The sequence below is a fragment of the Urocitellus parryii genome, chromosome 10 (genome assembly GCF_045843805.1).
Source record: "Urocitellus parryii isolate mUroPar1 chromosome 10, mUroPar1.hap1, whole genome shotgun sequence".
NCBI classification, from domain to species: Eukaryota; Metazoa; Chordata; class Mammalia; order Rodentia; family Sciuridae; genus Urocitellus; species Urocitellus parryii.
In genome coordinates, this window is record NC_135540.1 from 80,879,448 (window position 1) to 80,906,351 (window position 26,904).

Sequence of the window (26,904 nt, forward strand, 5' to 3'; positions counted from 1 at the left end):
CCCTTTTCTGGAAGGCAGAAAACTGAAAATAGCAGTATTTCCAATATAATGGAGGATCCAATGGCAACTCTGTACAGGCTCTTGAATTGTTCTACCATTTTGGTAAATTTCTCATACTAAAATGGTGCTTGCCAGAACATGAAACTGAAAAACAAGGAATCCTGTGTAGACTGAGTTACAGAGTCATATTAAGTACACTACCTATAGAGGACACAGACCCAGGCACATGTACACACACACACACACACACACACACACACACACACATACTCAGCATACCCTCACTTCAATGCACACAGTGACTTGTGTAAAGAAAACAAGGGTAAACAAATGAGGAACTTCTAATATAAACATTAACATTGACTGGGATATTTAGCACATGTTAGGTTTTTTCAGAAATCTAAGGCAACAAGCCTACTTAAAAATATGAAATTACTCTGTTTCCCCTAAGTTGTTAGAATGAGTAGAGATAAATGATAAGCTACTGCTGTTTCTCCATTCTATTTTTAAATCCCCTTACAAAAATAAATCAGCGTGTTCTTTAACAGTTCTAAAAACAGTTTGATACTCTTCCTCATGTGATTTTTTTTTCAAAAGAAAGAAATATGTGTCCATATTTACTACAAATTTATTTTCAGTTACATTCAGGAACAAATGCAGTCCAGTTCTGCATGGTAGAAATCTTCAATCTATTTGCTCATTCTCTTTTGACTATAAAACAATCTTTTGGAACAAAATGCATTGGCAGTGCAAAAAAAAAAAGTCCATAAAAATAAACTAATGATTGAATGAAGCATTCAAATGAGTTCTTTGCCAGGTTATCTGCAAGCACAAGACTCTACTGTCATGTTAGGATATACCTTAAGCACTACATTCTTATTTTCATCGAAGAATAAAATGCTGAGCGAGGACATCTTTTCTGGCACACAGCAAGGCTCAGGAATCCCAGGGACAACCCCCACAGCTCTCACTATGCTCTGGATGGTAGCGTGATTTGATGGTTTCAAAGACTAGAGAAAATAAATGAGAGAACACACGTTAGGTGGAATGGTTATTCTACTCCTCATCACACAAAATGCCTATATAATGAATTTGTTTCAACAATTTTGTAAAATCCTGACATAGTGTACATCAGCCCAACCTTGGCTCCCCATGGCCCCGAAGTGATAGTCATTTGCTTGAGAACCTGCTATGTTCCAGGCATTTTATACAGACCACCTCTAATCCTTATAACAAAAACACTGTTTCTTACATTTGGCAGACTCAAAAAGCTTAAATGACCTGTCTGAAGTCAAATAGCTTATAAGTGGTAAGAATTTAAGCCCATTCTTTCAGCAGGAATCACTTAACTGCAAAGAACTTAATCCCCAACCATGGAATTGATATATTAGTGATGTTTTCAACAATAGGTTTGCAATTAAAAAAAGTTTTTATTATTGTTCTTGACCCTACATTAATCATGAAGAACCCTAAAAAATACCCTATTTAACAGAGGTGCCTTAATGCCACTACTATAGTGATGTTTATGCATTGTTGCCAAAAAAAAAACTAAGTGGGACAGAGGAGCATTGATTACTTTACTAGTTGCCAGGAAAATGAATTGGATGGTGACTGTTTCATTAATGTAATTATTCAACTTTCAGAAGTGCAAATTGAGGTTAAAAAAGACCACTCCATTGGCCACTGGGGGTCACTGTTGCTCCATGGGTTTAGACTTGGTAGAGTGGTGTTTTTAGGAGTAGATCTTGTCCTGTGGGAATAAACTAGAGGGTCTAAGGTTATCCCATGGATGTCAGACATTTGACCAAGGAAGCCTGGGTTAAATCTCTTCCCCAGGAAAATCCAAATGGGATCATTACCTTCCATGTGAAACATGTGGTTTTATTTAGAAAGCCCCATACAGCTCTGCTCTAACTCAAAGCATTGAAGGGAGGAGTCAGTTTTGCTAGCCCAGAGTGTTAGGTCCTGCAGAATGGCCAGAAGACCTCCATAAGAGATGCTTTTCAACAGCACTTTTCCCCCATGGTCTCCTTTGGGTGGGTGAAACTGGTTTTGTTTCAATCATATTTAAAAACAGAAATTTGGGGGCTAGGAATGAGGCTCAGGGGTAGAATGCTTGTGCTTGCATAGCATGTGTGAGGCCCTGGGTTTGATCCCCACCAACACACACACACACACACACACACACACACACACAAAGAGAGAAGGGGGAGGGGAGAGAAATCTGGTAATTTGCCAGCCTTCAAGTCAGGAATAGGATTTAAGTCAAAACTCTCACTCTAATTTCAACATTTTGAGCAGTATTTCTTATGGCTTAGAGGCACCCCTGCCACAAAGAATTGGGATTTTAAATTCAAACTCCTAACTCCAACATGGGAAACTGGCACAAGTTGCATAAAAGTCAAAGGAGAAGAAAATAATACAGAAAATCAGCATATTGTCGGGGGTGGGAAAGGATTCCTTTTGGCAGATAAAGGGAAATTTTTATTTGTCTCATTGCACTTTTAAATTTCACTGTAAAAAAAAGAGTCCATACATTTGACTTCAACTTATTGTGAATAAATATAAATAACTTAAAAATTAGTTTTAATTTTACTCTTACTTTCGAGGGACTTTATGTATAAGTTAAAAAGAGAAGTCAAGTTTCAATTCACTAGCTTGGATTGATTGCAAAACAGGGTTTCACCCCTTAAGTGAAAAAAGAAAAAAAAAGTCCATGCTGTTCTACTTTGCATTTTGGGTGCCCTACATCATCAATAAAATATGTGAACCTCACCCAAATTGCAAGGAGCATTGAACCATGGATGTCAATAGGCTTTGTTTGTTATCTTAGCAGTATCAGTAATTTCTAAAAAGAACTTTTGCAGACATACAATTTTCTCTATTGATTTAAAGTTATTCTGAAGAACTCAATCATCCAAAAAACTTGTCATGAACCCCCAAAAGATTTTTAAAGCCAGATTTTCTAACATAATTCTATTATTGTTAATGTCTAATGATTCAATATTTATATTTCATACAAAGTTGTTCTATTTAATTAGATCAGCCCTTGGGCAATAAATATGCTGCACATTGCTGTCCTCTATGCCTAGAACACTGTATACTCTTGACACTGAAGAAATATTTGGTAAATAGATGAAATACTTACAGAAAACAGCATACCCTTCATTTTACCTATTTTTGTGGGAAAAAAAATTCAACACCAAAAATGAAAGGTTCTGCCTGAGATATGGAAAATATTCATGGGTGTTTCCTAGGAAAATTCCTATCCTTTTTCCCCCCTTAACCTCCAACTCATAAATGATGGAGTCAGAAACTATGAGGGTATGAGTAGTCTCTAGTGAGCTCGCGGGAATTCAGCACAAGCCTTTGAATGGTGGGTTGGTGTTTTCTTATCAGGAACCTCTCAGATTACTAGGGAGTTTCCCCTTTTTTCTCACTATGGAATCCTCTGATCAAGCTCCCCTTACCAGGAATAATTATGTCATGCACAAATGATCCATGCTGTAATTTTCTGGGGTGAAGCATATTGCCTGTTCACAGTTTTGGGTTTGTTTCTGAGTTCAAACTGTGTTACTCATGACTCATATTTACTGAGATTGAGAAATGTTTCAGCCATAAATGCCAGCCTATTCTCTTACCATCACCAGCCTCTCTTTTAAATGAGGTTGAAACATGTCTTCAACATCAGTTCAGATAATTTTTTGCTTAGGAAACACAGTACATCACAATTCAATGTTTTTAGTGTTTATATTCATGACCAGACATTAGAATTGGAAAATTCAGGCAATTCATTGAGGATGTATGGTTTTGAACTAATTAATGTGAATTTTTTTTCATATGGAATATTTGGTGCAACCTATTTGGATTATTTACTGCCTAGTTCTGTCTTTGCTATTCTTAGTTTTTGCATAATTCCTTGCAAAAGTAACTTCATCCCTCTAATCCTTGTTCGTTTCTTGGAGCTCTGTCAGCAACAATGGCTCAACCATTTTCATTTAAAATTTCTGTTTTCCATCTCTGCTAAGGTGGTGAGGGAGGCAAAGAACTTGGCTTTGGCTATGTGGGTATTTTTCATCTCATGGCAGAATTCCAACAGTCTCTCTCTCTCTCTCTCTCTCTGGGAGAACAGATTGCCTATAAGGGCTACAAATCGGAAAAATCCAAACTGCTCTGTCTGTGAATGAAATCTACAGTGGTCAGGCCTGCACCTGCCAAGCTGTGTGTGATGTCCTCAAGTTGAATTTGATTACAAATACATTAGCAGGGGAGAGTATGTCATCGGCTAGGAGCCTTCATTCCCGACCCAGACCTTGAGGCTTTGCTCCCCACACTTCCAGTCCAGCCCACATGGGTGTGAGGGCCCAGAAACTATCTAATTGGAATCAGTGAAAGGGCAAAGCCTGGAATTTGGGAAAGGCAGAGCACAGCTGTTCTGAATTATGGAGCAGGTTGTCGACTTTAGCAGAAGACGAGACCTGCCATATAGAGCGGGCTTTTGCTCAGGAGGCCCAAAACAGGAGAGCAGCTGAGCAGTCTGGCCTGGGAGAACTTTTCTCTGGGGCAAAATGAATATCTAAAGTCTGAAGATTCTTTGGTGCCTCCATTACTGCACGTGTCATGCTGACCTAGTTGCAGACCCTCATTTTTGTTCAGCTGGTCAGGCTGCGTTTCTATTTAAGTAGTTGTCTCTGGTTGCCATATTCGACACTATGCTGACAAGGGACATACTTGCCCCTTGCCCTTCCTTCAGCTTTATGTTTCCCATCCCTTGGTTACTGTACCATTGGAAGACTTAAAGGAAACCACTAGAAAGCTTTAAAAGTTAAGCATATCCACACAAGGTGACGAGAGATAGAGAACTCTTTGTAACGGCCAAACCTTCACTCTCCACTTGGCAAAAAGAAATATCAAGCTCAGAGAGAAAGCTCCATGCTTATCCCTGTTATGTCTCCCTGGAGCTCTGATGCCATTCCAAGTTTCGACAAATATTATGATGAGTCCAGTTGCTGCAATGGATGCTCTCCTCATTCTATTACTCTCCAAAGGCACCTCACTGGAAGAGCTCACAGGCTGTTAAACCCACAGGGAGAATCCTATTTTCAATCTTGTGATATTTGTAAAGGAACTAGAAATACAGAACTTTTTCTTGCTTTACAACTTTTATTTTCTTGCTCCCTTTCCCTACATAGTCTTTCTTCAGCACCCCCACACTTAATTTTCTGTTCTCCTCAGACTCTGCAATGGCCATTAATGATAACAACAATAACAGCAAATACTTATTGAGCACCTACTGCATGCAAGTTGCTCTACTATCTCATTTCCCCCATCTCATTTTTGTTATGAGGTCCTATTATTACTATTTTTACCCATTTTCAAGATGGTAAACTAACATGTAGAGAGTTTGAGTAATTTATCTAAAGAACCATAGTTGGTAAATGGTAGAATCAAGATTCAAGCCAAAAGCATTTGATTATCAATGTCACTACTCCAAGTACAATTTGTGAATCAGCAGCATTAGTATCATGCTGAAGCTTGTTAGATGTGCATAATCATGGACTCCAGCCCCAAACCCACTGGATCAGAGCCTACATATTTAAAAAAAACCCAGGCAGTTTGCAGACAAAGTAAGGTTTAAGAAGCCCTTATGATTAAGCATGCATATTTAATTATTCTGCTATGTTAACATACTTCTTTCCTTAAATTTATCCTTTTTGTAACTAATCCCTTATTAGCTTTTAAATTATTATTCTTTAGATCACTGAGGACCATGGTGAAGCTCTTCTGGAGCAATACCAGATTTAGGATGAGTAAAAGCAGGTGGCACCAACAGAAGAGAGAGACACAAGTGAGGAGCAGTGGTGGAAGGCTGGAGGCTAAGACCCTTCTCCAGAGTTAGGGAATGAAAAGCAAACCAAAAAGAACATCTCAACATTCGTATGGCTTTCTGGAACCTTCCTGGAGTCAGGAGGGAGGGAAAAAAAACTTCTTTTCCAGGTTACCCAAGTGACCTGTTTATGAGGGTGAGAGAGAGAGTTTAGAAAACCCTCAGCCTATCTAAAATCAGTCTTCCTGAACCTAACAGTAGAGGAATCCATTCTTGCCTCTGGATGCCACAAGGCAAGCCGTATGGTAAATGATTCTTCTCTGTTTGCGACATGTGTCATCTTTATTGTGTTTCTAAGTGTCATCTCTGGTGAATGAGTTTTTGTTTCATCAGCAAAATGTACTCCATGAATCTTTAGACAAGATAAGGCTCTTTTTATCACTGTAAATGTAGAAAATCCTTACTTTGTATTGAGTTTACAAAACTTGATATCATTCAAAATCCTTGGGAAACATAAGGTCTTAGAAAATGTGAAAAGCTTATCTTTCTGAGATATCCTAACAAGAAAAACAGGATGTCCGTTAGCACCTTTGTTTTTATGTGCATAGTACCCAGTGATCACAGGACTAGAAACATAAAAATGCTAATCATAAAGATTTATAAACAGAAATCAGTCACTCTTTGAGGTGAAGGATCTTCTGTCCCCATTATCAAACAATAACAAAAATTGATTCAAGTATTTTTAAAAATCCACTTTTTTCTCTGAATTCTATTCCTTGGGTCACCTCTCATTGTTTAATAGATTCAGATTGTCTGAAGCTAAGAATGAAAGCATGGCAACAAGCTGAACCGAAGGCTGGAGGGCCCCTCTCTATTTTACTATTTATACCATACATTGAAAGAGAACTGTCACTTGGACTTGCTGTGCAAAAAGAGGTGAGTGTTGGAGAGACTTCTGAAAATATATTTGTCATAATACTCAGTAGTGATATGATAAAACACAGTCCTAATTGAGTTTGGAAGAGTCAGGTAATTTCTGAGAGGTTAAAATGGGTCTTGGAAGACGTTTACAGAGTCGTCATATTCTATTTTGCCTTCTTTTTTGACATTTAGCAGAGAAGCAAATGAAATAAACATCTGGAAGATCTAATGAGGCCAGTTTACCTAGCCAAACCCTGATCTTAACCTCTGTGGGGACAACTCTTCTCATGAGTAACTACTTATCAAAAAAAAAAAAATGTTCTGCATCAGGGCATCAATCCCATTAGCTTGTCCTTTTGCTCCCACCATCTCTATGCATTCCATTCCCTGAACATCCCTCAAAGACCAGTCTTCTACCACCTGGGGTTTGCTTATCATAGACAGGTATAGATAACTAGTTGAATATGCACCATGTTTAGAAGCAACACAAAAGGCATATTTTATGCATACATTTTTTCATATTCTTCATATTCATTTTGACCTCATATTACTTTAACACCATTAAAGAAAAAACAAGCATAACCATATTACCTATTGCACTTTAGAATGTAGTAAATCAGGGTCCAGATGGATTCTGTAAATGAAAACATGCACTGACACAACATGCACATTCAACTTAGTGTGGCTTTCTACTCTGCAGAAATAGAAAGAACAGGGCTAAAACAATGGCTACCTTTGGCATGGGGAACTGGCAGGCTCCGGAGCAATAATAAGCATCAAAAGACTTGGGGGAGATAATCCATTCACTCCAGCCAATATCTGCAAAGTCCACTTTAAGGTATCTCTTGGCACAATTCCGAGGTTCAACCCACTGCTTTCTTCTTGCCTTCTTCAAGGTCTGCTCATCAAACTGGAGCGTCTGACTCTTCTGGTGAGGTCCTTTTCTCTGTTTCTTCTTGTTCTTATTCTTCTCAGGCGGCTGAGTCTGAAGGGTCTTGTAAGGCTTCCTTTCTTCCCATACCCCTTCCTCCTGGTACTGATACTCTGCCCCAGGAAGCTCATTGTTCTGCAGAGGCAACAAGATACCCGTAGAGCGTTTCTTCCTTCGTTCCATAGAAAGAGCAGCTCTGATGTGGCTATCCAGTTTGGGAACAGCTCCATTGGGGAAATTCCAATGTCCCTGTAAGCTTGACACCACACTTTCTGGCTCAGAAATGGCAACATCGTTGGCATACACCAAGATATAAGGCTCCAGAAAAGGAACCATCCTTTTTGGCGGTTGCTGCGCTTTGGGGGTCATGTTAAATCCTATGAGGAAGTCCTCGTTTTCCTTGGCCTTCTTCAAGAGCTGAGTGATATCTTTAGAGAGCCAAGACATGGTATCTCGATGAGGTTTGGCTATATCTACTGACAGATGACCCAGGAGTTGGCTTTGGTTTAGATTAGCTTGGAGGCTCCACGCAGAGAGTTCTATCTGAATGTGTTTTCTCTGAGCATGATGTGAGCATCTTGGGGACACTGGACAATTCCAACTGATGTTTACCAGCTCTCCAATATAGAAATACAGTGTGGCAGACAAAATGTTTTCAGACTTGGTTAGGGAAGTCAGATTAAAAATATGCAGTCCTTTGCTTTTAAGGTCTCCTAGGAAGCAAAAAAGACAAAGAGTAAATAGAAGTAAATAAGACCTCAACCATGTGAAAAATTTTGACTCAAAATAAATCAGTACCCTAAATATATGAGATAAAAGCCATAAAATTCTCCGATGAAAATAGAGGAGTAATTCTTCATGAACTTGGATTTGACAGTGAATTCTTAGATATGACATTCAAATGTGAACAATAAAAGAAAACACATAGATATATCAATAAAATAAATTTATAAATCAGATAAAGTGAAATTCATTGAAATTAGTAACTTTTGCATCAAGGGACATAGTCAAGAAAGTGAGAAGACAATCTTCAGAATGTTAACCATATATCTGACAAATCTAATATCCAGAACCTAGTACATAAGTGACAGCTATAACTCAACAACAGTTATAACTATGTATAAACTAATAAAACATGAGCAAAAGTCTTTTTGCTCTCCAAAGAAGATATACAAATGGCCAACAGGCACATAAAAAGATACTCAAAAACATTAGTCATTAGGGTACTAGAAATCAAAACCACAATGTACTAGTTGAGACATACGAGTATGGCTATAACAAACCAACCCCAAAACACCAGAGAATCAGAGAGGATGTGGAAAAATTGCAACTCTTTCATTTTGTCAGTAGGGAGGTAAAATGGTTCAGTTGTTGTGGAAAACAATTCAATAGGTCCCCAAACATTAAACATGGAATTACCATATGATCCAGCAATTCTACTCCTAGACATATGCCTCCAAAACTGAAGATAGACACTCAAATGAGTATTTGTTTATAGCAGCACTATCACAATGACCAAAAGGTGGTAACAGCTCAATAGATGGTCAGTGGACAGATAAGCAAAGTGTGGCATTTCTAAAAGATAGAATGTTACTGTTATGAAAGAGAATGAATACCAATACATTCACAATGTAAATAGACCATGAAACATTATGCTAAATGAAATAAACTAGAGATGCAAAAGTTCACAAATTGTATTGTTTCATTTATGTGATATATTCAGAATAGTTAAGTTCATAGAGACCATAGTGGTTGGTGTTTGCCAGGGACCAGAGGAAGGACCAAATGAGGAGAAACTCCTTATGGAGTTTAGAATTATAGAAATGTTTTGGAACTAGATGGGGCTGGTTGTCGCACAACACTGCAAAGGTATCAATTGCCACTTCATTGTTCTCTTAGAAAGTTAATTTCCTATTTTTGTGAATTTTACTTCAATTAAAAAAAATACAAACCAAAAATTTATGTAAACTCTTGCTTTTGAGGGTTTCTAATAGGGGTGGGGAGTCACCAGGAGTAATTTTAAAAGCCAGAAAAAAGTTTAAAGCAAAAAATAGCCACTTTTTTGATTCGTTATTTCCTTTACTGAAGCACCATAAATGTGTGAAAATTATAACACCATAGTAAACTTAGTGCAGGGGTGGGGTGGGGCAGAGCTGAGCATTCTAGAGATGATATAGATCTGCACATATAACTTTGACAAAATACTGTAATAGCCTCCTATCTGAGGCACCCAGACCCTACTAGATACAAGCACAGGTTTAGAATTAGACTCACCTTGACTTAAGTGCTGGCACTTAATTAACTGGGGGAGCTATTGTTCTCATTCATAAAATGGAGATAATTTCTACCTCCCATGTCATCAAAATTAAATGAGATAAGTTTAAAGCATTTCAATAAGGATCTAGTTAAGCATTTCTTCTTCTTTTTTATTTATATATGACAGCAGAATGCATTCCAATTCTTATTACACGTATAGAGCACAATTTTTCATATCTCTGGTTGTATACATAGTATATTCACACCAATTCGTGTCTTTATACCTGTACTTTGGATAGTAATGATTATCACATTCCACCATCATTAATTACCCCATGCCCCCTTCCTTCCCCTCCAACTCCTCTGCTCTATCTATTTGTCTATTCTTCCCATGCTCCCTCTCCCTATCCCACTATGAATCAGTCTCCTTATATCAAAGAAAACATTCATCATTTGTTTTTTTGGAATTGGCTAACTTCACTTAGCATTATCTTCTCTAACTTCATCCATTTATGTGCAAATGCCATGATTTTCTTTTCTTTTATTGTTGAGTAATATTTCATTGTGTATATATGCCACAGTTTCTTTATCCACTCATCTATTAAAGGGTATCTAGATTGGCTCCACAGTTTAGCTATTGTGAATTATGCTGCTATAAACATGGATGTGGCTGTGTCCCTGTAGTATGCTGTTTTTAAGTACTTTGGGTATAGACCAAGGAGAGGGACAGTTAGGCATTTCTTAAATGTAAATTGTCAGTGTAATTAATGCCACTATTCACAGTATCTCGGGGATTGTATCTCCCACCTGCCTCACAAAATGTAGGGTGCAGGATATGTGTTGGGTAGGCAGGGAGAAATAACTTAATATTCAGAAATATATTAGAAAATGAGCCACCCATTCAAAAATGTTTTTAATTTTATTTCTTGTGTAGTTTGTCTGAAATCTGATACTACATGAATCTTGAAGTTAAATTTCTATATAGCTCCACAACAACAACAACAAAAAGATTGAAATTGTTTACTTGAACTTCTAGTTCTTCATATCCAGAATAAGAGATAGTAGAGAGAAGGAGACAGATTTGTCAAGGCAGAACACGGCTCTTTCTCGTGAGATCATCTAACAAGTTATTGGTAAAGCTGAGGTTAAAGAATGCCCAGTCCTGGGACTGGCCACCAAAACCCAGGCTTTCCTTCATGCACTTGTTCCATATACATACTTGTTTCAGAAACACACGCAATCATGAAATTATGTTCTTGATCAAAAACATGTTTCTGTAAAAACAAAACATTTTTATAAAGATGTGGAAACTTAAAATGAGTTCACTGAGTCCCCAAGCACAGAGGAAGTGCAATGGGAAACACATTTTACTCATTTTTAACATTGTGTGAAGCAAAAGAAGGAAACTGCCATTTGTGCACATTTGTATTATCCATGACACCAGGATAATATTTTGCAGACCTTTATAACAAAGCCATGGCATTGGAGTTGTTCAGAGACTCTGACCTTAATTCATCCCAGTCACCATAGCATATACTCTTACCCAAACTTTGTGTAGCAGAGGGAAGTTTAAAATGGAAGAAGAGAAGTCACTCTGTTCTAAGTATGTGGCAATAGAACAGCTGCCAAACTTACTGGCAGTGAATGAATGAACTCCGAGGGACAGGGGTGGCAGAGTCTCACTGGGTAAACTAATCCTGCTCCTTTCCCCCACATTTTGCTTCAAAACATTTCCTTATTTCAGACTAGTTTCCCATCACCTTGTTACCTACTCTTGGTCAGCCTCCACCCCTGTGTCTAATCTTCAATATCTTCTCATGAAAATTCTCAGAATCTGTCACACCACCTGGTCCTACCACTCCCATTTCAGTTCAGGCCATGATTTTAAAGTTTAAGCCCTGTGACCCAGTGCCTATTCCACTACACTCAATCGGGGTTCTCAGACAAATTACAAATACAAACAAATGTATTTTGTTCTCAGGCAAAATACAAATGTGCACAAATCCCAATCTGCTCCTCTATAAAATGAGCCCAGTAGTATCAACTGTAGAGTAGTTGTGAGGATTAATTGAATGGATGCAGGTAAAGTCCACATTTAAGGAAAGCTTCCTTAAATGCTAGAACTGCACTGTCCAGTATGATAGTGACCACCTACTCCAGTTCAAAGTGAGGTGTGCTGTATACATGTAAAATGAACACTGAGTTTCAAAGATTTGCTAAAAAAATAAATGTACAGTATTTCAGAAATATATTTTATATTGAGTATGTGTTAAAATGATAATATTTGATTAAATGATAATATTGGGTTAAATGTACTTTATTATTAAAATTAATTGCTTTTGTTACTTTTTGCATTTTTAAATGTAGCTACTAAACTTTTAAAATTATATATGTGGCTTACATTTGTGGCTCCTATTAAATCTCTATTGGATGGTGGTGGTCTAGAATAACCACTGGTTTTATAGTAATGGCCCAAAAGGAAATTTTTTAAAGCTTGTATTTCCAAAGGCAGTAAAGAATAAGGATTTTGCTCAACACGAATAAGCAAATAAAACAGTAAATTGGGCAAAAGATTCCTTTCTTGAAATGCAACATTCTTTCTTTATGAAGGACATATTAGATAAAGATAATCTTGGTGATTACTTTAAAAATTTCCCTCCAGCTGCAGTTAATCATTTCAATCTGCAACCGAAAGTCTAAGACCAACAAACTGCTCTATTCTAGAGCTAAAAGGGCCTTATAACACAGAGATTATGTACATAGTTTCCACTGTATTATTTGTGTATTACACACATAAACATACTACAACCAGCCATGAACAGACACCAAAGCAAAATAAATGATTTACTTTAACAAACATGAGCTGAACACCTACCAGGTGCTAGAGCTGGGGCTAGATCATAGGATTTCACAAATAGATGTTCCTATTCACGCACACTGGTGAGAAAGAGGATCGTGAGCAATGTGCAGGTAGCTCTGCCACTTTAACACTAGCTGTCCAAGGTGTTAAGGATCTTGGAACAGAAGAGGAAGCACTTAACTTTGTCAAGATAGGGGACAGAGGGACACTTGGGAAAAAGGTGCCCTTTGAACCACACTTTAAAGATGAAGGCAGAAGGGAATGTTGGGAGGAGTAGGAAGGAAGGAACATGTTGCAGCAGTGTCACAGCTGCTGTTACAGCAGCTAAAGATCTGGAGGCTTTTCCACAAGGAATATTGGAAACATTTTAAATATAAATTATAAGAATGCTTAAAATTAACCTAGTTACATGAAATTCTAGCAAACAACTAAGCCAGCCAAATTCAGACAAGAAATGGCTAATTCACATCTAGCTTCTAACCAAAGGTGAGTTAAGTTATACCCAGCACTTGATGTCCTTGCTCTTGTCATTTGTACTCAAATCAAGGAAAGTTCTCTTTCTGCCTATTCTAAATCCCTACTCTCCTTCCTGTTTCTTTTCAAAAGTAAGCTTGAAGTAGCCACCCTTCTATAAAGCATTCTTTCTTTGACCAATGCTTACTTTCTGTTTTCTCAGATCTTAAGTTATTTAATTTCTGTGCAAGTCAATGGTCTTCCCTCAAAGAAACCAAATAACTATTTAATGAACATTTACAATGGACAAATACACCATTAAGACAGCTGCATGGAATTTAGCAAGTTGGGTATGAGCAATAATTAAGAATGAGATAAATGCCTCTCTGAAATAGAAACACATGACAATAATATCTATTCAATGGCTTTCAGGCATTATATATATATATATATATATATATATATATATATATATATATATATATATTTAGATTTCTATATCAATTTAGCTTTTAAATAAGCATCTTCCTGTACTTAATAATGGGAATTTTGCATTAGAGTTCTCTCTCTTCCCCCATGAGTTATTGCAAAGATTTATCTATGCACACCAATAATTAAGTTTAAATACCAGTGAAAGAAAAATGCCTTAATGTTCACTTTTTTAATTCATTTGAAGTATTCAGATAATTATCTATTTGGAATCATTGAATAAAACACCAGGTATTTTTTCTGATTAATAAGAAAAAACTGATAATAATGATACTGGTAATAATAATATGAGAAAGATGGGCTGCTTGATGTTACCAAAAATAGCTTATGAAATATTTTTAGGCTATGGATAGCCTCAAATTTTTAATACAAGATAATACTAATTATATGCTATTCAAATCTAAAAATATCTAGAGTAGCATGCCCAATTCTGGGTGTTTTCATCTTAACTGGTTTCTGATATGTCAAAAACAACTAGGAAAGTAATCAAGATGTTGAGAGGTCTAGAAACTCTTTCATAAGTTTGAGTTGAATAAATAAGAATAGATGACCTGGGATGAAACAGTTTAGCAAAGACATAAAAATTATTGTGAATTATTGAAGGGACTTCACAGAAAGCAGGGTTTTTCTTTCCAGTGTCAAAGATAAGAATAAATCTAAAGGTGGCAATTGAAAGGAGGACAAATCCAGGTCAATGTAAGTCATGACTTTTGATTGTTTGACTCAACTTGGTAAGACTGGGAAAAAGTCCTGACTATCACAGGAGGATTCTCTTATGGTAGGATGGAGTGTGAAAAGTGAGCCACAGAATCTCTCAGCTCCTTTGCATGTAACATGGGGCTTTGTTCCCAGCTCTTCCCCAAGACAAATTTATGATGCCAAAATATAGCTACCAATAGGTGGTGCTATTTTCTAACTGTTTGCTGGCACTCCAACAAGCCCAATTTTCTTGCTGGGAAGATATCTATTGCAATCTAGTTAAGATTTGCCATTGGCATTATAATCTTACATTCTGAATTTTCAGAATCATAATATCTGAGAAAGGGAGATTGGAAGTCAGGTGAGTTTCTGAACAAGCCAACCCTCCCTCTTGCTTGTTGGGACTCTGACCCTGCCACTTCTCTGTGGAAAACTTTTTCCTACCCCTTTCCAACTTGATAATCAGGATTTGTTTGTTAAGGTAAAGCAAAGGCACCACCTCCCAAGGCAGGGTGGTCTTGACAATCCACTCTCTTGATTGGGACCCTGCCTCTATTATTTTAATTTGGTGTTGCTCCTTTCTAAAATCATAAAAACACCTTAAAGATGAGTTCCCTGTTTTACATTAGATTCTCTAGCTCCCCCAGTAGGTCCTGACCCTTAAGCAATATTCAATAAATGCTTCTTTTATGAACAAACAGATTTAGTTCAACCTATGCATTACAGAAACGCAAAAAATGAAGGACCACAGAAGTGAGTCAGCTGGTTACAATTGATTTCAGGGAGGATGCAGGTCATTGTCTATCTATGTCGATTTATGTAAGGAGTTTGACTGTTTAAAGGTAGAAGATTTATTTCTGTTTTTATCTGAAAACAAAGCACCTGCACCTGACAAGGGCAAGGATTCAGCTTAAGCAGCTGGGATCTGACCTGGGGACTCAAGACTGGCCATGCTATGCAGCAGTTCAGCCCCTCTCCAAGAGTAGCAAAGGAAGGCAGTGTCCAGGGAGTGGTGAGGGGAAGTTCACCTTCGTGCTGGCCCACACAGAATGAATTCAAAGGGAATTAGAACATACAATGGAAAGCTTTCTATGTAAAGTCTGATTTTAAAGCAAATAGATTAAATGAAATCTTGATGATTAGCTAAATCCCCAGGAAGCAGGGAAAACATTTTAGTCATACAGAAAATATGTAGCTAAGAACAGTTCCTTACTACCCCTCCCCCACAACTCCTTTGTCCAAACAAAGTTCAGCGGCCAGAACTGCCAGGGGTACCTAGGAAGAGGTTATATATACTCTACACCCGCTGCCACTGGCTGAATATTTGCTCTGGATTTCTTAGCTGGGGCTGCAGTTTCTCTCTGCTACCTTCCACTTTCAGGAAGAGGCAGACGAAAAGGTCACAAAATTTTATTTTTCTTGCAGAGTCTGAATCAAAATGTCTAAGTTTTATGAGAACTCCAAACAACCACTTTCTATGTCCAAAGTAAAAACATGGCCAAAAATGATATAATGTATGTTTTTCTAGAATAGTCAAATGTTCATTAATCAGTTTATCTGCTCTTAGCCTCCGCCCAGGGGCATTCCTAGACTGTGAGCTCTTGGAGGGCAGACTTATGTCCTATAAATCTTTGAACTCCTAGTCCTTCACACGGTCTGGAGTATTTACCTCCTGAAATAGGTGTGTATGTTTGTTTGTTGAATGAACAACTGTGCAAACTTATCAGATTCAAAAGTTTAACACCATAATGAAAAAATTTTCAAGTAGGTTCAAGTTCCTTAAGTTGGCAAAAGCCTTTCTTCAGCTGTTTCCTTCCAGTTAATTAGAGATGAAGAATTATTAGATCAGTTGTATATAAAGTAAAATAAGATCTCCATTTATATATAAGCGATAATATGCCTCAGGGGAAATTCTTTCAAGACAAGTTTGTTTCTTAAAGGACACATTACCTGACAGCTTTTCGACTATCTCTTCTTATTTCATCTCTGAACATTGAATTCAACTCAACTGAGTTCAAGCTGCATGTCAAACTATGCCAGGTCTTCAGAATGTGACCATGAAATGAGATAGACTTCCTGCCCTCCAAGGACTTTGTTTGGAGGCCCCTGCTCACATCAGTCTTCTAGCAAATCTATTAGGTCACAAACTCTCTGCAGCTGTGAGTAAAGGGCAAGCAGTCTTGATTAACATACTTTGAAGCCTTCTCCAGGGCAAAAACTGTCATAAAGGCAGCAATATACCTTGCAAAACAAAAGAAGCTTACCATTACGTAAGTTAATAAACCATTTGTCCAAGGAGACTCCCACTGAGGGCCAGGAATAGCACGCTAATCAATCCTAGATTTCGAATATGGGTTATGATGCAAAATACTCAAGACTCTAGGGATAGAAGCTTAAAGCAGTGTTTCTCAGACATGGATCAGAATCACTCTGCTGGCTTTTTAAAACACAGATTGCTGAGCCCTACTCCAGATTTAACTCAGAATTTTGGTGTGGGCTGGAAAATTTCTAACAAGATTCCAGGTGATTTTGATGTTGCAGATTCAGGGACCATATTATGATACTAAATAACTTCATGAAATCTCTGCAAAAGAGTACAACTCTGCCCCACTCCATCCCTGGGGTCCGGATAATAACTTGTTGAAGGATGGGACAATCATAGATTGTTTTACAAGATGACTACCATCTCTTTATATTTACATTATCACTGCACACAAACATATAGTATCAGCATTTGAGATGTGTTTCAGGCTTTACGGGAAGCTAGAGGAAGACAATCTCTCAAAATATTAAGAATATCTTGTTTAGGGTTTTTTAACTTTTTTTTAAAAAAATCTTTATTTTGTTTATTTATTTTCATGTGGTGCTGAGGATCTAATGTGTGAGGCAAGTGCTCTGTCCCTGAGCCCCAGCCCCAGCCCGGTTTTTAAACTTTTGATGTATCTTTCTATTAACTTTCTCCAATGGGTTTCACCATTGTTCTATAAGAGACACAGTAGGTATGATTTAACCCACCTAGATGAAGAGGCTGATAATAGCAATAATCAAGGACTTTATTACAGCAGTTTAGCTAGGATCAGAATTTAAATCTCCCAATGCTCAGCCTTAGGTAACAAAAAAATAAACTCTAATGATCTTTTTTTAAACTTGAAAACCATTCATCTTAACCTATATCTACCCACAACAATCACTCAATATAGTCTTTAGGATTAATTTCATGCAATTAAATTTTTTAAAAATCAAAGGAAAAGTAAATAAGAGTGTGTTAGACCTCAGCTGCTTTAATTATACAATGAAAGGCTGGACAAAGAACCTCATATTTCTGAAGTTATTGGATGTAATTATTACATAGAAGGCATATTTGACAGTACCTTTTTTAGTAAAGTGAGATCATTTTGCTCAACACTTTCATTTATAGTGTTCCCAAATATAATCAAGGCATTTACTGTGCTTCTGTTAACAAAAGAAAATAGATCTGTAAAGGAGATCACTGAAGAAGTCAATAAACACACCAAGGTAATTTCACTTTATGACCTACATGCAGATGTTTTTAGATAAAGAGAAATCCTTGCCTTTAAAAATATCACCACTGAAAGTGTGTGTTACCAGGGCACTTTATCTACAGCTTTATATGCCATTATGCCAAGACACAATTCCTACTAACATGTGAATAGACTAGCAATTTTATCGGTTGCTAAATATGTCTGAGAAGTTTGGGGTAATACTGTCATCACTTATTACAGCCCAAAGTTGGCATTATCCAACTTTAGCATGCATCAACTGATGCATATATCACTATATATATAACATATATGCCATATATAACATATATGCCAAGTTTTTATATCACTATGTAGATATTTCCATTTAAAAGTTCTATTTTCAAGGATTCATGACATTATCATAAAAATTGACTCAACTGAAAATTGACATAGGGAAAGCTCTATCTTATACTATTTGTGATGCCAATTTCTTTCCACTACTACCACCAAAATAAAATTATTAAGATTACTAATTACAGCCGGTGCAGTGACACATGCCTATAATCCCAGCAGCTCCAGAGGCTGAGACAGGAGGATCAAAAGCCTCAGCAATGGTGAGGTGCTAAGCAACTCAATGAACCTCTGTCTCTAAATAAGATACAAAATAGGGATGGGGATGTGGCTCAATGGCCAAGTGCCCCCTGAGTTCAATCCCTGGTACAAAAAAAAAAAAAATACTGATTACTAGGATATGCAATTTTTTTTCTTTTTCTTTCTTTTGGTACTATGGATTGAACTGAAGGGCACTTTACTATTGAGATACATTCCCAACATTTTTTATTTTTTTGTTTTGAGACAGGGTCTCACTAAGTTGCTGAAGGTAGCCTTGAATTTGGGATCCTCCTGATTCAGCCTTCCCAGTCATTGGGATTACAGGTGTGTACCCCCTTGCTCAGTAGGATATGCAAATTTAACAAATGAGAAAACCATCTAAATTTGGGGAGAAAATTTCTGTCTTATATTGTAGCACAAAAATCCTGACTAGTCAATAGAACATATATGCCAAGTTTTTCAAAAGGTTTTATGAGGATTCTTGAGGGGTATAATTTTATTTTATCTATTAAATACAGCTAGTTCAGAAAATTATATAAGGGAGTTGATGGATGTCTTGAGCAAATGTGTCTTTCATATAGGTATTAATGATGGTAAAACATTAACAAATCTCCCAGTGTATTTTTCTGCAAATAAAATAGCTTTAAAACAAACAAACAAAAAATAGGTACTTAATCATGTAGAAGAAGACAATAAATAAAAGTTCATAAAGAGACAGGGAAGATAAAATTTGGTGACAGAGAGACTCTAAAATTATATTCAGAGAGATTTTCACCATAAAGCAGGAAGATGGTAAAATGTCAATTATAACCAAGTTCAAAAACTAACAATATACATATGTATCATGAGATAGGTACTGAATGGGAAATGAGAATGAAGACCAGTTTCATTCATAGTAGTCACTGAACTTGGCATATCTTCTTTCTTGCTAAATTAGGAAGGTTTTATTTATTTATTTTTATGTGGTCCTGAGGATCAAACCCAGTGCCTCACACATGCTAGGCAAATGCTCTCCCACTGAGCCACAAACCTAGCCCTAAATTAGGAAGGTTTTAAACCAGTATTTTCCCAACTAGCAATCTTAGTACTAAAATTCTCCAAAATTCCTGTAGAGAAGAATAAATTATCCTCTCTCCAAAAAGTGTGCCCCTCTTAAGGAGCCTCATTAGCATCTAAAGGCACTGAAAGGTCCCACAGCAAAGAAAACAGATCCCTTCTTCCAAATTTTTTGACCATGGAATCCAATTTTATGTAGCACCTGTTAAGATCTTCCAGGGACCTCTTTTTGTGAAATTTTCTCCTAGAAAATTAGATCAGGTCAATAGAAATAACAGATTTTTTGATGAGCTCAGTATGTTTGAAAATTGTCTAGCAAATATATCATGATGCCCATTTATGCTTCCATGGAAGCAGGTGAACTTGTTTCCTTCAATGACTCTTCCAAAAACAAAATTCTACCATACCAAAATAGTTAGAAGTAGATTGGGCATGTAGGTGCCTATTTAATTATTTTAAAATCTGAACTCATTCAGTCAATTACTTGTGAACTTGTACTGCTTAGGTAAAATGTATGTAAACATCTTAATTCATTTTTAATTATGCATATATTTTATTATACAAATATTGAGTGAATTATTTGCCTGAATGAATTATCTGCTTATGGTTTTTATTTTTCATTGACCTTCATGGTCTCTTGGTTTCTCCAAGTGTGTCTAACTGTACTACAAAGCTAAATTTGAATTATTTTTTATGCGATTCATTCTCTTTCTCCTTTCCATCGAGCATGGATAATCAAGAATTCATGGTATTATGGATTTTTAAATGTCAGATATTATAAAGCTGTCTTGCCTATTACAGTAAAAACTTCATTAAAGGCTATCATGTATTCAAAGTGGTGTGTAATTCAAAGCAGCTGCATATCCAATTCCTCCACATGTACTATTGTCCTTTAAATAAAAAACAACAGATAAAGTACTCTTAGTTTCAAGCCTCATTTCTAGGTGCTAGGCATTTCAAGGTAAGTATATTCTAATAAAATAATTATAGTTGCTTATCATTAAAAGATATGATGCTTTCCTTGGTCCATATATTATACAGACACAGCTCCTATTGTGTGATGATCCTTTTATCATATACTATTTTTCCAAATTCTTATATTTTCACCTTGCATTTCAGAAACATGTCAAAAATCTTGATTCTTCATTTTTAAAGTTTTTGCTTCTAGTAGAAAAGAATCTTTCTTTCCTCATTGAAGAAAAATATTCACTTGTGGGTCTGGGTTACTTCAATATCATTCTCTTTTATTCATGAAATATGTGTGATTTAAAAAATGACAATGCATAACCACTCAAATGTAGTCTTTTTGTACTTGTATGTCATAGATGGTGATAGTTTCCTAATAAGAACATATGTGCTTTAATTGGTTTTCCTAAAGAGGTTACTTTTATGATCAAGAAAAATGAAATTAAGTTACTATGGGAATAAAGATAAAGTAAGTAATATAAATTATCTATCTTGAATGATCATGATAGAAAAAAAAAACATCATGTAAAAGCCAAGAACAAACTTAAATCAAGATTAAAACAGGCGAATTTCATATCCTTCTGTCCTCCTTCAAGATGATGTGTTTTATCAGGCCAAATGTCTCTGCCATCAATAATTTTGTAAATCAACTTTTACAAAGGGAAAGATAAAACCTCTCTTTATGTAAACTCTTACACGTCACAAAAAAGGCTTATAAGTGCTCCAAACTTACGGTTTTGGCACACCAGCTGCCTTGAGTTGAGGGAGGAGAACAGGGGTTAGCAGAAAGTGTATTTAGGATGGATGCCACCCACCATCAAGTAATGGTTTAAGTAGAAAGTAATCAGAGGGAGACCACAGCAGCTAAATTTCAACCAAAGATATTCTAGGTTTAGAACAATAAATAATTTTAATCAGGTATGTTCCAAAGAGCAAATAGGTCTCTAAGGCTATAACTCAGCCTGAATAAGCACTTGGAAAGTCTGCCGGATCAGCAGCCACTCCGTGTACACAGCACACCACCTGACTTTCCATTAAAATCTGGAACATCTTTGGTACAGAGAAGCCCATATGTTGTGAAACACTTTGAACTGAGAAACATATCTAATTTATTAATGCAGACAGCATCTTTCACCCACATCAGAACACAGGTCACAAGGTGAAGGGTGTCATGAAAACGCTGATATGGATGAAGCGAGAGGGACACACATGAAAACCTTAGCACTTTTCTGGAGTCCTGCCTCATTACAGCCAGGACTGCCTTATAATAAAGTCTTTTCAGTGTGTTAGTAACTAAACACTCTTGGAAGGGGTCCAACATGAACCACCTCTCAAGGAGTCTCCAACCAGGTAACATGACACTTAAGCTTCCACACAAACCAATGTCTACATTTGATGAATAAGTCATTAAGACAGTCTCTAGGATGCTAAAGGGATTACCTTTCTTATCAGGGCACACAGCCTTGTATATATGCTTCAAGCTTCAATTCATCATTTCAAGGGAATGTCTGGCCTCTGCATCAGAGTTTATCATTTGATGCTAGAAGACCACAGTGGGGCTGATAAGGGACACTAAAATTATAATGTGCAGAATGAATTGAAGCCCCAAAGTATACTGTGCCTGAGTTATTCAAATCCTTACACATAGTTCACCCAGTCTATAGCAACAATAACAACAACAAAACTATACAATGTGTGTGAATGAAACAAACTCAAATTCTACCTCCAAACTTGTGGTTTATACTAAAAATGAAACTTGTCAATACAAAAAAAATTATTGTTTGTCTCTCCAGTGCCTCAGTTATTCCCTGGGCTTATAACAAAGAAAACAAATATCAACATAAGAGTTACTTGAGTATCTGCAGTATTGCCTCCTGCCTTGCCCACCAGACTTCCTTCTAATCCTTGTTACTTCCACACTGCTCCTTCATTCAGCTCTGCCCCCAGAGATTCACTAAAGTAAACCCATCATTCACTGTCAAGACAGCTTCCTCAAGGATCTGGGGTGTTGTGGATAATGCAGGGCAGGTTTCTGTTTCCCTAGTGGAAGTGAGCCCCTTACAGGTCATGCTTATGGTTCTAAGAAGAAAGTAAAACCTGGTTCAGTTCAGCCTCTAGCTAAAGACTTCTGCATTATAAAGCATAATTCACATTTATTGTAAATGTCATCATGCCTTTGAGCTCTAGAGTTTATTCACAGTTTCAACCTTGGACTTTCCTTGATGGATGTGTTAGTTTTTCCTTTTTTTTTTTTTTTTTTTCCAGGAGTCCTACATATCAAAGTTGGGGGAAATGTCTCAGAGCACTGAGGCATAGTTTCCTTTCTTGAAGATTCTTTGATGCTTCACTAAAGAAGGCTTTGCATTCACGTTTTCTTTATCATGAATGTAAGGAAGGAAAAATCCTAGTGCATCCTCAAAGCATATAAATAGGGTTTGGAAACTTTCCCTCAAGCCATTAGCACAAGAGGAGAAGACTGTTAGCATCTAAGTTATTCACTTCACCACAGGGGCTAAGGGAAGAAACCTTGTTAAGCCATGAATTTCAGTCTGCAGTGATCTGCGTTGAAAAATGGGATGAGCAGATTCTCGTGGGCAGATTCCAAGAGATGTTTAGGATCCGCAGCTGCTCCACCCCCAGCCCCCAACTCCTCCCAGGGTGGATGGTACAACTCCTATTTGCCCAGATGGGTTTTAAGTAATGTATACACTCAAGCACCTGGTTTTATTTGGGTGTTTGCCACGTAGGGACTATCAAGTAGAAAGTGTCAAATATAGTAACACAGAGGGCGTGAGGAGTTAAGAGCCGGTGGGTGCAAGATCTGGAGAAGCGAAAACCTAAAAGGCGAGGGGAAGGCATCTAGTTCAAGTGCGCTTTACTCTCTGGAGCCCTTTGGGCTGGCATAAAATGGCATCTGCTTCAGGGTAAACACAGGTCGAGCCTAGCCCAAGGGAATTTCCGCTGACCAATTTAGGAATCATTGGGATAAGGTCCCCTAGAAGTACTCCAGGCACCCTGAGCAGGAGGGCTAAGCTGAGCATAAAATGTCGCCCCCAACCCTCTCTATTGCTCTGAGCTCTTCTCTGGACTCCCACTCACTTGGGATTATAAAACTGGGCTTATCTGGATCGCAGCTGGAGAAATGCAGAGTGTGACAGGGCAAGGGACACAGAGGGCAGCTACGAAGGGCGGGGAAAGGTCCCTAGGTAGCACTAGGGAGACAAGGGCTGACAAGGAGCTGTGGGGGGTCCTGGGAGAAAGCCAAAGAGCGAGTGACAGCAGGAAGGGGGCTCCCCTTGAGCACTCACCTGCTGCTCCCGCACGAAAGCTTCGAACTGTGTTGCCTTCGCGCAAGGGCTGAGGGCGCCGGGGCTGCGAGCTTCGTTGTCGGGAGCTTGGCATCCGTGCTGCCTCCACTCTGCCACTGTCGCTGTACCTGTCATAGAGCCGCAGCATATGCTCCGACACCTTGTCAAGAGGCTGCAGCTCTGGGCCAGGGCCACCACCTGCCGTGCGGTCTCCTGGCATAGCTTGGTGGAGCTCAGGCAAATGTTGTTTCGGTCTCTCTCCCTGCACTAGGCTCACGCCGAAGAAGCCCAGCCACAGATAGAGCAGGATGCGCGCCCCAGCCATGGCGAGGTCCGGGTGCCGCGCGTCCGCTCGGTGTATCGCACGGGAACACTCCCAAGGCGCGAGGGGCCGGCGACAAGGCTTGAACTTCTAAGCCGCTGCGGTAAGGGCACTGGGAGCCCAGGGCAGAGCTGGAACCGGACAGCGACAAGCCCCACTTTCTGCGCTGATTGAGCGCGAACCCGCAGGTGGGCTCTTCTGGGGCAGCGATGCGGATCTCACCCGCGAAGGGCGCTGCAGGCGTTGTCTCCAATCCAACGCTGGGGAAGAGCTGTAGGTCGCCGCGTGTGTGGCCCGAGTGTTTTCAGGAGCTGCCTCTACCCTCCCTCCCCACTTTATTTTCGGGAACACCCTGCCGAAGCGGCTGCGCTGGGGACGCGGGTTAGAGCTGCCTTCAGCGCGTGCCGGAGCTGGGGTGAGAGCAGGGTTCTGGAGGGCGCTCACTAGCTCGCCTTTTCCAGGGACTGGAGGAGCCGCGGAACCGCCAGTCTGAGTTTTGAGTGTAAGTGCGTGGTGTGTGTGTGTGTGTGTGTGTGTGTGTGTGTGAGAGAGAGAGAGAGAGAGAGAGAGAGAGAGAGAGAGAGAGAGAGAGAGAGAGAGAGAGACTCTTGACTCTCTAACTTCGCTCCTTCTTCCTCTGACTGATCTGTTCAGTTCGCTGCCAATTTCGCCCTCTCCTTAGCCCTAGTAGGCACTCGGACCTGGCAGTAGCCAGGAGAGAAGTGAGGAGGGAAGTAACCAGTGAACCAGCAGGGGGAGGGAGAGAAGAGGAAGTAGGGTGGGGGTGCCTAGGGAGAGGAGGGAGAAGGTAGAGGAAGCAAAAGTAGGAGGGACTTTTTTTTTTTTTTTTTTTTTAATCTCTTGGAGAACAGTGGCCACATTCCCGCTAGCAAGAAGGCAGAGGAAAATAAAAGAGTTTCTTCCTGGGTTTTTAATCTTCTGACTCCAAACAAAATCGCGATGTGAATTCTATTCTCATTTCCTTTCCTGGGCTTCCTGTGTCTGAAGCTATGGACCCTGCACCTGTGCCTCTTGGCCATAGCTACCTGTCATCCTGAGAGCTTCTCATCATAGCTCCCCTCTCCCGCTGCAAAAAAAAAAAAAAAAAAAATCAGTGAGAGCCTATTTCATGCTACAAACATGCTAATTCACCCACCCTCACTCCCCTATACTCCCTGGAGAGGTTTCCCTGCAGAATTGGGCGGTGGTGGTGACGCTCAGGGCTTCTGGAAGATCCCAGAGTGCAAGCAGGTTCCTGGAGTTGCTAGCTTTGATATCCTTGCTAATTCTCTATTTTTCTGGGCTATAAATGGAGATTAAACTACTACCCAGCGTTTTACCCCACATGAATCATAACCTAGGCGCTTTTTAAAAAAAATGTTCCATGTGTACTATTTTCAAAGAATTTTCATGACAAACCCCGTTTTACAGACTAAAAAACTAAGGCAAAATGATACACAGTGTAGCATAGATGAGCTCTAAAATCAGGGAGTCTGACTTCTGGGCTCAGACCCTTAGTCACCACAGTATCAATAATGAAACTAGCATTTAAATTAAAGTTTAAAAGTACAACTGGTGGATATTATGTTCTTGTCCCTGTTCCTGGCTAATGAAGTAAACTCTCCATGTCTCTTGCAACTCCCTGCTCCCTCTGTGGGGCCTTGAATTTTATTGAAAAGAAGATAGGCTCAAGGGTTACCTTGAGCTTCCAGAATCTCTGTTTCTTCTTTAATGGTGAATAACAGCACATTCCTTTCAGAGTTTTGTTTGGATGACATTAGAAAGCAATGTTAAAGTGACTGGCACACTGACTAGCCTTTACTAGGGACTCAATCCCTTTTTATCCCAAATTTATCCCAAATGCAGACTATATTCTCCCCACTCAGTCACTTCTCATCCCCCTGTGGTTTGGATTTTGCCCTTAGCCACCCCAGGAACTGTTCTGCAGATAATAACACATGCTTCAAGTGTGTTTGAGAGGATTCAATGGGATCATGTGGGTGATCTTTGCCTGGCATAGAGAACATAATAGCTTTTGTGATTAATAATGAAGACCTAATTGCGAAATTCAATAGGCCCTGGAAACTCACTCCCTCTTTGATTTTTCCCTGTGAATCTTTGGTTGTGTTCCCTCCCCTTTCTGCTCTCTCAATTCTGTGAGCTGCCTTCCCTAATGTTTCTCACATCTTTATACTCTGCCCTGGGAGAATGACAAATCGAGAAGATTCTTCTCTGCTCCTGCTGTTGAGGTGGTCACCTCTGACCTTTCAATATGTAATTCTGGGTCTCCCACAGCCCTAACCATCCTTGTCAAAAATTCATCCTATTCCCCTTGAAAGTGTCCCTGAGACTTGCCTCCCTTAAACTCCTGTGTATATTTATTTTGCGACATTTGTCACTCTGTTCTCAACATAATTCTTTGTTTGTAGGAAGCTGTGTTGTGGGGCTGCAGACAACTGTGCATCCTGAGTGCCCACCTTCATCTCTTGTAGTTCTGTATAGTCCTTTCTCAGTACCTTTACTTTCTCATTAGCACAGTGCCTCCAGCATTGCAAAGACTTAAAGAGAGATAGTGGAGACCTGAGAGAATTGTGTGTCAGTTTTTTTTTTTTCTAAAGCAAACATCAATTTTAGTGACCAGACATTACATTCAGAATAAGCAAAGTAATGAGGCGATATTAAGCATGTAGAATAATCTCTAGCAGAACTCTCAGCTGTAACT

At 38.7% G+C, this 26,904-nt stretch overlaps 1 protein-coding gene across 1 annotated transcript; it reads right to left on the reverse strand.

The window, feature by feature from the left end:
* Positions 1 to 818: 818 nt before the first annotated feature.
* On the reverse strand, positions 819 to 24,185 carry Bmp3 (bone morphogenetic protein 3). Its single transcript, XM_077803590.1, has 3 exons — positions 23,861 to 24,185; positions 7,482 to 8,392; positions 819 to 1,010 (listed from the first exon to the last, which is right to left on the reverse strand). Exons 1-3 carry the CDS (start codon positions 24,183 to 24,185, stop codon positions 819 to 821), a joined length of 1,428 nt encoding a protein of 475 aa, XP_077659716.1.
* Between the last annotated feature and the right edge of the window lie 2,719 nt (positions 24,186 to 26,904).